The 14,360-nt window shown below is 40.1% G+C and overlaps 1 protein-coding gene across 6 annotated transcripts in view; it reads left to right on the top strand.

The window, feature by feature from the left end:
- Nucleotides 1-14,360, top strand: part of Dock7 (dedicator of cytokinesis 7) — a 191,754-nt gene that overhangs the window by 49,084 nt on the left and 128,310 nt on the right. For all 6 annotated transcript variants that reach the window (XM_055628697.1, XM_055628699.1, XM_055628700.1 and 3 more), the window contains exons 10-14: nt 2,720-2,800; nt 4,160-4,325; nt 7,559-7,701; nt 11,568-11,661; nt 12,797-12,959. In XM_055628697.1, coding sequence (XP_055484672.1) covers nt 2,720-2,800; nt 4,160-4,325; nt 7,559-7,701; nt 11,568-11,661; nt 12,797-12,959 — 647 coding nt within the window. The remainder of the gene's footprint in view (nt 1-2,719; nt 2,801-4,159; nt 4,326-7,558; nt 7,702-11,567; nt 11,662-12,796; nt 12,960-14,360) is intronic.

The raw sequence follows: 14,360 nt of genomic DNA, 5'->3' as shown, positions 1-14,360 counted from the left end.
GGGCTTTTATTATTCACATAATTGCAACATTGGATTCTTTTTTTCATTTTTTTAAATTCTTTATTAATTACACTTTATTCACTTTGTATCTCCCCATGTGGTTCCCTCTCCTCCTGTCCCAATCCCTCCCTTCCTCCACCCTCTGCATGCATGCCCCTTCCCAAGTCCACTGATAGGGGAGGTCTTCTTTTCCTTCCTTCTGATCCTAGTCAATTAAGTCTCATCAGGAGTGGCTTCATTGTCTTCTTCTGTGGCCTGGTAATGCTGTTTCCTCCTCAGGGGGAGGTAATTAAAGAGCAGGCCAATCAGTTCATGTCAGAGACAGTCCCTGTTCCTATTACAATGGAACTCACTTGGATACTGAACTGCCATAGGCTACATCTGTGCAGGGGTCTTAGGTTATGTCCATGCATAGTCTTTGGTTGGAGTATCAGTCTCAGGAAAGACCCCTGTGCTCAGATTTTTTTGGTTCTGTTGTTCTCCTTATGGAGTTCCTGTCCTCTCTAGATCTTACTGTTTCCCACTTCTTTCCTAAGATTCCCTGCACTCTGCTCAAAGGTTGCGCATAAGTCTCAGCATCTGCATTGATAGTCTGCAGGGCAGAGCCCTTCAGAGGTCCTCTGTGTCAGGCTCCTGACTTGTTCCCTCTTTTCTCCTTCTTCTGATGTCCATCCTCTTTGCCTTTCTGGATAGGAATTGAGCATTTTAGCAAGAGTCCTCCCTCTTGATTAGCTTCTTTAGGTGTACAGATTTTAGTAGGTTTATCCTATATTATATGTCTATATGAGTGAGTATATACCGTGTGCATCTTTCTGCCTCTGGGATAGCTCACTCAGGATGATCTTTCCCAGATCCCACTATTTACTGGAAAACATTGGATTCTTAATTCTATTAAATCTTTCACTTCTTGAATTTGGAATATCTTTTGAATTTTTCTTATGCTTTTGTTACTTCCAACAACCTTTTGTTTTCATTGTATAGATTTTAACTTCCTTGGTTAAGTTTATTACTAAATAATATTGTTAATGCTGTTGTCAGTAGAATTGTTTTCTTATTTTCTTTATAGACTCCCTCTTGTTAACGTGTACCCTGAAAGTTTGTTGTATTCGTCAATTAGTTTTGGTAGTTCGTTCAGTTTCGAAGCAGAATTTCACTTCGCAGGCCAGGCCGGCTTAGAAGATGCTAGGCCTGAGGCGGTTGGGCGTCAAGAGCTGCAACCCTTGCCCTCATTTTCTTACCTGCTAGCAGGGCCAACAGTGCAGGCTTACTCAGCAGCAGCCAGCATTTATGGTGCTGTTTTTTCTTTCCTTGAATGAAGTCTTTGGAGTTTTTACGCAAGTGATGCTGCTGCCAAAACCAGTGTGTATCGTGCTGATGATGTTCATTCACGATGCTGACGTTATGCTCATGATGCCAGGTGTGGTGGTGCACGCCTCCAATCCCAGCACTTGAGAGGAAGAAGCAGCTAGATCTCTTGAGTTCGAGGTCTGCAAGGCAAGTTCCAGAACAGCCGGGGCTACACAGAGATACCCTGTTCTCCCCCTTCCTTCAAATAATAGTGATAAAGATCACACTGCCAGTAGAGACCGTTTCACTTCTTCCCTCCCATTTCACGTCTGTTATTTCTTTTGTTTGTCTGGTTGCTCTGGTTCTAAGTCCAGCACGGGTTCATATAGAAAATGCTAAATTGGGTGTCCTTGTCTTACTGCTAGAGGGAAAGTTTTGAGTCACTCTTGAGAAGGTTAGCTGTGGGCTTTTCATACATAGCCTTTTTATATTGAGAAAATTTCCATGCATTCATAGTTTGTCGAGCAGTTCTGTAGGGAAATGATTTTGAATTATTTTTTGGATCTATTTTTTGCACAGATACGATCATTCCATGTGTCATTCCATTAATGTGTGAAGTATTATATTGATTTAAAAAACTTTTTAATGGTTCTTTGTGAATTTCACATCATGCACCCCAATCCCACTCATCTCCTCCACCCCTTGTATTTACCCTTTACTCTTGCAGCCTTTCTCCCAACAGGGAAAAAAATCTCACAGAAGCTGTAGTGTGTCACAGTGTGTCATAGTGTGTCACACAGTATACCCTTCTGTCCATACTTCTTTGCTTGCAAATGTTCATTGCAGTGGCTCATTGGTCTGGTACAAAGCCTTTGGCTTCTGCTACTCTATCAATATTGGAACTTGAATGGGATTCCTCTGAGACATCCTTTGTTGCCTTGTGTCATGGAGATGCTGTGTTTTGGATCTGAAGGATCTTTAAGCACTCCAGCAGCTCATTGATGGGGTAGATGTTGGGGTGAACCAGTTCAGAGCCCAGGATCTGGGCCTGAGAAGTATTTGAGCCGTCAGCTTGCTTCCTCTTCTGCTCTCATACCCTTGGGGCTAGCTCACCTGCAGCCACCACAGCCAGGGACAGCTGTGGTGTCCCTGGTACAGGGCCCACTCTCCTGAGTGCTGTGAGAGAGGCAGGGCCAGCTCTCCTGCTCTCAGGACCCCAGGCGCAGTTCTCCCACCTGCCATAGGTGGCAAGGGGCAAGGGTAGGAGAGGGCATCTCTCCCTTGTGGCAGACAAGTTGTAAGGCTAGCTAGCTCTCCTGCCGGCCACTGACATTACATCGATTTTTAGCATTTTGAACCATGTTTGCTGTTCTAACTCGGTGCTTTGATTTTTAAAACCTGAGCTAAACTTTTCTGTTTTTGCCTCTAACAGCTAGAAAAAGTCCTGCAGCAAGGAGACATTGGAGAGTGTGCAGAACCATACATGATTTTCAAAGAAGCTGATGCCAGCAAGGTACGATGTCAGGCCCCTTGTTTCCCCATATCACTTCTATTGAGAAAGCCAAAAATATACAAACCCTGTTAAAAAAAAAATCACTGCTAATTCATTTCTTTATTTTGGTCTACTTCCTTTCATCCTTTTTTTTTTTTTTTTGCCATTTTCTCTGTCATTCAGCTTGTGTCATGTCCTGTGCTAGTCTTAAACATCTCTTCTACTTATATTAATTCTTTAAAAGTTATTTTTGTGGGGAGGAGCAGAGAGATAACTCAGTGGGTAAAGACGTTTTTGCTGTGCAAGCCAGATGACCTTAGCTTGACCCCAGACTCCAAATGTTCTTTTCTGAACTTGATGACACACAATAGGACACACTACCCCCACAACACAAACCCACACACTAATAGTATTAGTAATAGTAATTTCAGTAGAGATTAAAAATTATTTTTCTTGATGAAAACGGAGCTAATTAAACATAAATCATAAATAATATAAAAGTTGTTTTTTTAATTTACCAAATAGCGATGTTGATGAAACTTCCTGGCATTGAAATTACAGTTTGTGATTTTGTCTTCTTGAGAGAAAAGAATGGTCAGGGGCCACATGTGCATGCGTGTTACAACTACGTTAAGAAAGGAGAGATAGCTGTGGTCTCTTCAGCAGCTGCTGCAATAAAATATCAGCCTGTGACTTGTTAAACTTGTGATGCTGTAAAAGGGGGAAGTAGCTGAGCTAATTTTAAACACTCCATAAATTACAGCAGCCATGGGATGGGAACAGTAATGCTTTAGCATGGATTTAACTGCATAACCAATGACCATAAAAGCCTATAGTGAACTCAGTTCTTTGTATGAGCATTGTTGTAAACAATGTTTTGAGAAAAACTTAGTTCTTGAGAAGGTTTGAAGAAAGACTCAGTTTTTGTTCTGGAGCTCATAATGACAAATTTTTTTCTAGATTGTATTCTTTCCTAGTTGCTCTGGTATTAAAAAGACTGATTGTAGTTACACTTTAACTCCTAAAAAAACCATTTGCAGACATGTGTTTGGCCCTTGTCACCATTTTGTTCTGCCACGGTGACATAATCACAAACAGAAATTGCAATGCTTTTTTCTATGCATGTGTTTGCAGAATGAGTTGAGATATGGTGTTCAGGTAGCACCTTGTGTTTTGACAACTGAAAGTTACTGTTTTCTCCCTTCACACCAGGATAAAACCCAGGTCACTGAAAACAACAGGCAAGCAAGTGGTTGACTTCTGAGCTGCTTGCTCAACCTGTGTTTTGCTGAGCACTTCTAACCTACCCTCGATACCGCGTGAACTAGCCCTTAAGTGGTTTCTTTCAAGTGTGATCACGGATCAAGTTCTTTTTTACAGAATAAGGAAAAATTGGAGAAGCTGAAAAGTCAAGCCGAGCAGTTCTGCCAGAGACTTGGGAGATACCGTATGCCTTTCGCCTGGACTGCAATCCACTTGATGAATATCGTCAGCAGCGCGGGCAGCCTGGAAAGAGACTCCACCGAAGTGGAAATCAGTACTGGAGGTAAGAGTGCTTCGTATAAGTTGTTTCTAACGTAGTGATCTCTCTTCCTTATAGAGGCTTGTTTTTTTGGAGCCTGGGCAACACTTTAAAAGATTTCTAGAGCTGGGGCTGGTACTACACACCTGTAATCCCAGTGCTTGCGCGAGTCAGCATCAGCTTCAGTTCCACATCAGCGCAGGCTTTCTTCATAAGGCTGTGCCACCCGCTTCCCCTAAAACAAACAAAAAAAAAATAGAGAAAAGAAAATAAATTTGAATATAGTATCGTTATTGAAATATAGTATCGTTGAAATACAATTTGCACATTCTTCAAGTCACCCATTAAAGTGTATATTGCTGGGCTTTCATTCTGCAGGCACCACCAAAGTCAACGTTTTAGTTTTATTTTTTATTTTTTTCAAGACAGTCTTAGTCCTGGCTGTCCTGGAACTCACTCCATAGATGAGGCTGGCCTCGAATTCACAGAATTCACTCCTGCTTCTGCCTCCTGAGTGCTGGGATTAAAGACATGTGCCACCACCGCCCAGCTTAAAGTTGATCTTTTTTGTTTGTTTGTTTTTTAAACATATTCATACCCATTAGCAATTGTTCCTCATTATCTTCAAATTCTCAAGCCCATTTCCAAACAGCCTCTAATATACTTTTTGTCTTCATGGAATTGTCTATTCCAGGCATTTAATGTAAATGGAATTAATAGTGTGTGGTGTTGCAAGCTTGTTTCGTATAGCATAATGTTTTCATTATGTATGGTGTAGCAAGTATTGGTATTTGGTTTGCTTCTGTTGTCATGCACCCCGTTATACTTATATACTGCACTTTAACCTGTTCCTTACCAATGATAATGTGAGTTATTATGGATAATACTGCAGTGAGCAATCAAAGACGCTGTTCTCAGGTCCCCGGTACTGGGGACTGAACCCGCGACCTCTCACGCATGCAAAGCACTCTACCCCGCCTACATTCCCAGTCTTTGTAAAAGCCTTCGCGTATTGTGTGTCTTTATTTCTTTTGACTGTCTATCTAGGAATGTAATTGCTGCATCATGTGGTAATTCCCTGGTAGAGATTCTGAGACTGTCAGACTGTCTTTCGGATGGCTGCGCTTTAAAAATTCTGCCAGCAGTGTGTAAAAGTTAACGTTTCTCCCTGTGTTTGCCAGTGCTGAGTACTGTCTGCTTGTAAGGACAGCGTCCTCCTGTAGCTTAAGTGGCCCCTCATTCTGGACTGCATTCTCCTTCCCTGATAGCTCATGATGTTAAGTCTTGTGTGTGTTTGCTCTTCTCTGGAGAACTATATATTCACATACTTTGATCATTTTAAATGTTTTTTTTTTTAATTTATCAATGCTTGACTCTTAAAGGGGGTTCCACCTAGCTTTTGAAGTATGAGTCTACAGCTATTTGTTTCATTATAACCATTTCTACCAGTAAAACCTAGTGATAACACTTTGACGCATGAATTTAGTATGGCAACTTCAGTGATTTGTTTTTTTCCTTTCAGTTTAGCTAAAGATTTGTCAGTTTTAATAAACTCTGCTGACTTCATTTTTCTAGTTTCTGTTTCATGTATTTCCATTCTCCTGCTGAACGTTTGTGACTTTCTGTTTTGGAGGCCTTTAGTTTCTCTTTCTAAGAAAAGATTTCACTATATAGTGACCTTGGTGTCTGGGCTACCCCAGTGATTACCCTTGGGTAATCATGCTCAGCTTCTATGGATACACAGTCCCTTCAAGTGTGAGACGTAACTACTGAATTGAGAGTTTGTTTTCTTGATTTTGAATTTGGATCTTGTTGTGAGCATAGACCGGCCTTGGATTTGTAGTTCTCCTGTGTTAGCCTTCCAAGGCCCGGGATTACCAGCCTGTGGCTCCACGTCAGCTTGAGGTGCTCCTTTTCATTAGAAGCGTTTCTGGCCATGGCCTTCCCTGGGGCCCTGCTGCAGAAGGTGTCACGTGTTTTGATAAGCTGCATCTCCATACATCTCACTTAGCAATTTTCCTTTCTCATGGCCTTTCAGAAATGTGTTTTTTCCCTCCACTTCTTTATATGTGTGAATTTCCTACTTTTTCTTTTATTACCAATTTATAGTTCAATTACCCAATTCTTAGTAAATATTTTCATCCTTTTGGTCTTTTCATATTTTGTCTTGTGTCTTAGAGAATGACCTCTAACTGCTTGAAAATAATGTGTATTTTGCTTTTCTTAGGGTATGGTGTAGGTGCTACTTTTTAATCTATTTTATTTGGGTTCCTTAGGTCATTACTTCCCTTCTGACCCCCCAGCCTGAGGTAGAAGAGAAAGATGGTTAGAAGGGACAGGGGACATAGAGCTCTTTAGACTTAATTCTGCTGGTTAGAGTCATCAGGTTCTTTGGGAAAATACCAGTATCAGTTGTCAGGATGTCTATCAGCCTAGCAGAACTGGCAGCCTTCTTCTCTGTCCGTCTCCTGGAAGCTTTCTCTGAGCTTTCCTGAAGCATCCTTTCTCTCAGGGCTCTGACATTTATATTGTCACAGAGTCCTCAGTGTTAAACTGTCTCCAGCTGGCAAAGACCACTGCCCTCTCCGAGCAGCATGAGGCTGTTGTCAGCTGTGGACAACTAAGGCAGGCCCATATCCCACACTTGGAATAAAAAAAATTTTTTTTGCATAACATAACCGATTTTTTAAAGAAACCCAAACTTCCACGACAGTTGGGTCCATTAGATGGCATTGCTTGCATATTTCTTAAAGTCTTATCTTTCCCTGTTCATCTTTAATATTCTTGTTCTTCTATTTTATGAAAATGGATTATCTCTGAGGCCTTGGATTTGAATTCCAGCTTCATGAGGAAGGGGGAAAAAGAAAAAAAGATGATCTTGTCAAGATGATCTTTGAACTTGCAACTTGTCTTTTGAATTTTTTTCAAGGTCAAATCCTAAAGCTGAGAGAACATTAGTTATATTTCATTTTGGTGGGTCCATAGTTCTCTCTAGCTGATTTATATTATCTTTGGTCATACGTGTAGATCATTACATGTTAGAGACTTTGTATTGGCAAAATTGTAGAAGTGGCAACCATAAAATTCAGATGGAATTGCTTTCCTACTGTTTTCCCCAGACATGAATTCTTCTAGTGTAGCCTATAAGCTGAGTAAACTGTGACTTTCAGCATTAATGGATTATTTCTCATGTTGAAAAAGCTAGCTAAAAACAGTTGCATTTTATGAAACTGACCATCTTTTTATCTCCTTGGTAGAACGAAAAGGTTCTTGGTCAGAGAGGAGGAATTCTAGTCTTGTTGGCAGACGGTCCCTGGAAAGGACGACCAGTGGGGATGACGCCTGCAACCTGACCAGCTTCCGGCCTGCCACCCTCACGGTGGCAAACTTCTTCAAGCAGGTAATGCTCTGTCATACAGGGCTCTGGGGAGGAGCTTGTAAAAGGCTTCACCTCCTGTCAGGAGATTTGGTGACTGTTTTGTGCGTGTCCATGGCCATAATGATAAGAACTTCTAACAAATTTAAGAAAAAAATAAAAAAATAAAAGAGTAAAAACTAGTAAAAAAATGAAATAATTGACATTGTACTTGTTTTATCACTAATGCTTACATTGGCATTTTTAATGCATCAAAAATTGTTTTTTATACCTGTATCTTATTCAGTTGTAATAGTCAACTTTTTTATTTTACTTTTTATTATTTTTAATTCTGTGTCTGCATGTATCTGTGTGTGGGCATGTGCAGCTGAGTAGAGGTGCTTGCAGAGGCCAGAGATACTAGATTGCCTTGAAGCTACACGTACGGATGGCTATGAGTCACCCCATGTGGGTGTTAGGAACTGAACTCCATCCTCTGCAAAAGTAGCACGTGCTCTTAGCCGCTCAGCCATCTCTAGCCCACATTGGCCTTCTCTAAAACAATGAGGGCTTGTGAATTGTCAGTGATTGTGTGATTCCCCACCCAGGGTTTTCTGACATTAATGATCGTATCTGTGGCTTGTGGAATAGAACTTGTGGGCCCCATTTCTGTGTTAACACTTAGTATTGTAGAGGTAAATGTCTGCATCCAAGGTTTTCTTTTTGTCCAAGACATTTTATTCTCTCAGTTCTATTCTGCCTACTTCAAATCAGATCAGTGTTTTTCACTTGACATTTCACGGAAGTAAATTTAGTACATAACACACAGCTTTTAAAAAAGCAGAATAAAAAAAATCTAAAAAATAAGTGCATTTCACATATTGAGTTTAAATCTTCATGGAGCTCTCATTTCTCCTCTTTTTTGATGTGAATGTTTTTGTATATGTATGCATACATTGGGTTTTGATTTCAAATGGGTTTTGTATTGTAAATCAAGTTTTAAAAAATTGAAAATGTGTTTTTTTTTGTGACCAGATAACCCAGAATTATGGAAGAATGAGGAGAAAATTTATTAGTGTGACAGACTAGTGAGGTCTACCAACGTTAATTCTGGGGCAGATTAAAGAAAATGCCAAGAGCCATCTCCGTATTCCTCCTTCTGAGGTGCTATTCTAAAGGAGAAGAGCTGACCCTGAGCGGCCGGTGTGTTTGAGGGTGTGTTTGAGAGAACAGAAGCAGAGCAGGCTTCGAGCTGAGAAGTTTCCTGGCAGCCCTTCTTAGCCAGCAGCGCCGAGACAGTGGCTGGGGGGAGCAAATGATGTGCATCCTGAGTGCAAGGGTCTCTGTATTAGGGACCGTGGTGAAAATGTGATGAAGGGGCAGCCACACACAGGAGCAGTTACCATGCTGCAGCCTTCCTCCTGGTGGACGCATCTGGCTGCAGGGCCGCTTCTCTTCCTACTCACACAACTAGCCTTTCGCTTCTGTAGTCGAGCTTCATAGTTGAGCCGGTAGAGTTAAACGAGGAAGCCACTCACCTTATTTTCAGCTAATATTTTTGAGCATTCACTATTTAAAAAAAATACATATATATGTTTAAAAAGTAAGTTTGATCTTCTTTTTAGATTTACCTTATTTGATATGTATGACTGCTTGATCTTATACATCTATGTGCCTGGTGCCAGTAAGGGCCAGAAGAGGACATCAGGTTCTGTGGGTGAATTTGCAGAGACTTGAGCCACCATGCAGGTGCTGGGAATCAAGCCTGGGTCTTCGGCAAGAGCAGCAAGTGCTTTAAAACACCAAGCCATCTTTGCAGCCCTTAAAAAATAAACTTTAAATTAAAGTATTATTTAACTTATATGAAACATAGCAGGCTGTCGTATTAATGCTAATACCTAATGTTTTATTACATGTGTACATTGTATAATGCTATCGAGCTTAAATATTTTAACACCTCAAATATTGCTTACATGTTTATTGTGAAAACTGTACTTCCTAACAGTGTTTTGAAATTGGAGTTCATTATTCTGATCTGTAATCATTCTGTTGGATAGTCACATACTGGTGGGCACTATTTCCAGTTAAGCAGTTGGATGCTGCACAGAATGCTCCTAAAAACTTAAAAATACAGGGCAGTGGAAAGCATGGCAGTTGACGTTCTTTATTAAAAATATTTAGCCATAAATATGTATTATTTTGTAAGCATATTTAAATAGCTAGCAAGTAATGCATCACTGAGATACAAATTTGGTAAAAAGCAGGAATTGTAGTTTTATTTGACAAAAAAAGAATTCAAGGAATGAATTTCTAAATGAGATTCAGCCCCTTTCCTTAGTTTATGAAAAATTACTATCCATAGTTGTGGTAGTATAGTTAATCATGTAAGCCTTCAAGTGTACCAACCTAAAGTTATTAGAAATACATGGAGATTTAAAACAAAAGTAAATCCATAAGTAGTTGTAAAAACAGTTGCTGTATATAGTAGTAAACTTTTTTTTTTTCTTCAAGGTACACAGTACCACCCAAGGAGTGGTGTCTAGAGTGTCAGCCTGACCACTCTGTGAGTTCAGCTGTTCCCAGGGTGGAGTTTGGCTGGATTAGCAGTGTGGACTAGTTCTAGGAAAACTTAGCTTCTCTGTCAATTAGAGGACTGAATTCATGATAAACTGAGTCTAGCTGTTTAAATGCTTTATGAGTCTCAGTTTGCATATTTGAGGTACATAACCAAGAGAGAGGGAGTTACGTAACCAAGCATTGGGAAGGAAAGTATGTCCCACCCAGTAAAACACACAAAAACAGATGGTAGTCATCACTAAAGAATGGAGGCTGGTAACGTAATTGAACATATTAAGAAAGTAAAAGTAAGTCTAGCGATAACCTTGGATGTGTTAATGAATAAAGATTAAAGATCTGTATTCTATGCTCAATAAAGAGAATATACTGCTTTAGCAACTGATGGAAAATTTGTTTTCATTAATAACATAGAGCCCCTGAATTTTTTTTAATTAGGCTACATTTTCTACCTGTAACTCAGTAGAAGTTAGAACTATTTTAGAGGCACGAACCCTAAATAGTCACTATTTAGACATTAAAAATCATTTCCTTAAATAATGGTACAAAGCAGATTGCCCCTGTATTATGAATGAATGGGAGCTGGCTCAGTGGGAGCTCACGGAACGGAAAGAAGGAGGCTGAATGCATCCATTACCACACAGATGACAGTACAGACAGGACAGCTGTGACAGGAGAGTGTCACAAAACAGTAGAGATTTACTTTCTAGTCCAATACTAAAATCAACTAACTGTTGTAGCTGGAAGGAAAAAATAAACACTATTTAGTTTTTTCTTTTCTCTCTATATGTTTTCATCATCAGCTGAGGTCATTTGGAATTCTCTGTCTGGTTTTCATATCAGGATAGGACTGTTTTTCCTAACATCATCATATTTCTTATTTATTTTTGTGAGAAGGTAACAGTCTAAAGATTCTGCATTTGAGAAGTTTTGGAATATAAAGTTAAAAAGACATATATAATCTAAATTGTGACACCTGTGTAATTGTCCCATGTTCTTATATGTCTTCTTTTGGTTCTGTCTTATGTCTACATTCTTATTTTTCCTTTCACACCTGTTACCTGTACTTTGTATTGTCTGTCAGGATGTTGGATGTCCTGTAATACTTTATAGGCTAAATAATAGATCATAATTGTGTGATAATTAAAGTGGTTGCAGTTTTGAAAATAAGAGGCTTATTTATATTTTTTTATAAACATGTTTATTTCCATAAATGTTAACCTTCACTCTAACAGCACTGTATACAGAAGTCAGTGCTTATTTGCAAATTCTAAGAGTTTATTTCAGCTCCTACTTTTGTTTTATTAAATACTTTTTCTCAATTTAATTGAAATCAGGAAGGAGACCGCTTAAGTGATGAAGATCTGTACAAGTTTCTTGCCGATATGAGAAGGCCGTCTTCTGTCTTACGAAGGCTGAGACCAATTACAGGTATTTTCACCTTTTGGGTGATAACGGTGTTTCTTACTGACAATTATTTGTCATTATGTTTTCCGTTTTTTTTTTTTTTTCTTTCAATCTGTGCCTACCTTTTAGCCTTCAATACCTGTTAGTATTTTTCAATCTCACTATCAAGTGAGTAACCGTTTAGAGTCAGGATTCAGTACCATTGTTTATACTTTTAAAATGAGAATGATGAATCATAATTGCACCTTAAGGTGCACATGGAGCAGTGAATATTCAGAACCAGGTCACTGCCACTGTTGAGAAAACAGTCCAGAATAGAACTCAGCAGGAGTCTGCTAACCCTGACGTTAATGTCTACAGAAGAGCCTGTCAAGCTAAAAATCAAGTCGCTTCTTCTTGAAAGCTTGTTCAGGTCTGTGCTGGAGCTCATCTGCTGCCGAGAGAGAATTTCTTTGTGTAGCCCTGGCTCTGTAGACAGGCTGCACTGGCACTCGGAGACCTGCCTGCCTGTTGAGAGCTGGAACTAAAGGTGGGCAGCACCTCGCCCAGCTCACTGTCTCTGTTAGTTCTTCACTCCCCATCCGCTCAGTTAGCATTTATTGTTTTACATGCACTCATGATGGGTAAGTCATTTTAAAAATGTAAATCTTGATAAAATGGAATGATTTCAATATCTAATTTCTTAATAATTTGATATTTGTATGTTCATCCCAGATATTTGACAAAATAATAATGAAGTCTCTCTAAGAGCATTTTATCAGCGTAGGCCAACGTTCTGTTGCTTTGACAGATTGCCTCAAATGAGGACAAATTACCTGAGGCTAATCAACATAAAGAAAGATTTAGTTTGCCCCGCCTTTTGGCGCTTCCAGCCTCTAGTTGAGCGGCTTTGCCTCCGGCCGGTCGTGGAGTGGAGTGCTTTGGTGAAGCTGACAGGGTGGGGCAGAGCTGCTTCGTTGGTGGTGCCCAGAAGTAGGTGGACGGAGGGAAGGACCGGAGTGTGCTCCTCAGGGGCACACTTCCGGTGACACGGCGCCTTCCGCTAGGCCCCTCTCCTAAAGTCTACCATGCCACAGTGTGCCACACCCTGGGGGGGAAGGTCTTTTGAGGTGGCTGCAGCATTTATGTTCACGTTGGCTTTAAAACCTATCTTCTGCAGCCCAGCTGAAGATAGACATCTCTCCTGCACCCGAGAACCCCCATTACTGCCTAACCCCAGAGCTGCTTCAGGTGAAGCTTTACCCCGACAGCCGAGTCAGGCCCACCAGGGAGATCTTAGAATTTCCTGCCCGGGATGTCTATGTCCCAAACACTACTTACAGGTGAGACAACACAATTTTGGTGAATTCGGGGGTAAAATCCTGTATGTTCTAGTATTAAAGCAGAACTAGAATGAAAAATTTAAAATATCCTATATATATTTACTACTTTTCTACCTCTTATGTCTTCCACTTCTTATAGCACAATTACATTAGCAATTGTTATGTGTGTAATAATGTACATGTATATATGTGTGTATATAAAACATGTAATATGCTATACCTATGTGCCAGGTATAATATTAACTCTTACAAAATGTCACCCTCATATTCCAGGCAATTAAACTGAAAGAAAGATGTAAAATATTACTGAGCGTCACATTTTAGTTCGGTGGTGGCCAGCATTTGATTTGGGGGCTGTTAGGCTAAAGCATTTGAACTGCAAATTTATGTTTCCTCATAGTCTTAGTAGAATTTCGGGTCACACGTGAATCTAATTATGTGCTTCTGGCATCATGATGTAGGTAATCAGTACCGGATGAGTATGAACTCTGTTGAGAAACCATTATTCCGTGCAGCTTCTCAGGCTGAGCACTGTGCAGCTGCAGGCTTGCCATTTGCATATTCTGTGTGGGGATGATGCCCTGCCCTTTCCCTCCCCCTTTTTTTCGGAGATCACAACTCGACATGTTTTTCGGGAATCTTAGCAGGGTATCTCAGACTCTCTAAAACGGCATTTGAGTTCCTCTAGACTCACGTCACCATCCCAGTAGTACTACTGTCATTTCCCACATTCCTCAAGCCAGATTTTTGGGATCAGAGTGGCTTTACCTCTTTCCTTTGGTTATCAAGTTACGTAGGCTCTACTTTTAAAATGTGCCATTAGTCCAATGCTTTAACCATTCTATCTAGTGTAGGTTACCGTGTAGAACAGTACTGTTAGGTAGAAATAGTATGAAACAACACTCGTAAAAATTTATAGTTGCTATATACGTATAATCAGATGAAAGTAATAATCTTAGTAATTTTATTTAAATCAGTATAAATGCCATATAATACAAAATAACACTTTTTTTTTCTTCTTTCTTACTGTTTCAACATCTTGTGTGTATTTTAGCCACACTTAAGTTCTTACTAGTCACCTGCGGTTAAAGACCTTCGTGTTGTATAGCAGCTGGTCTCAGAGTTTGCTGTACCTTCCTCGGTGATTTCATTTCCATTCTTGTCTCAGTCAGTTCTTGACGTGCACGTAACAACGGCTTTACACGTGGTAAACCAGAGCATCCTTGAGTGGCCGAAACTGTGTGTACTTCCTTACAATAGTGCGTTGACTTTACATTCCCCATCGCCTGTCTTCCTCTCGAAGTCTGTCATCTTTGTGCCCTCACTTCATTTTCTCCTCAGTGACCTCCAGTTTGTCCTTGAACAAAGTCAGTTTTGCCTAACAATTCTCCACCAAGACTC

This window comes from Psammomys obesus, unplaced genomic scaffold (assembly GCF_907164565.1).
Source record: "Psammomys obesus unplaced genomic scaffold, mPsaObe1.curated_primary_1811, whole genome shotgun sequence".
NCBI classification, from domain to species: Eukaryota; Metazoa; Chordata; class Mammalia; order Rodentia; family Muridae; genus Psammomys; species Psammomys obesus.
The sequence above is the reverse complement of the archived record's forward strand: the minus strand, read 5'-3'. Positions and strand labels throughout refer to the sequence as shown.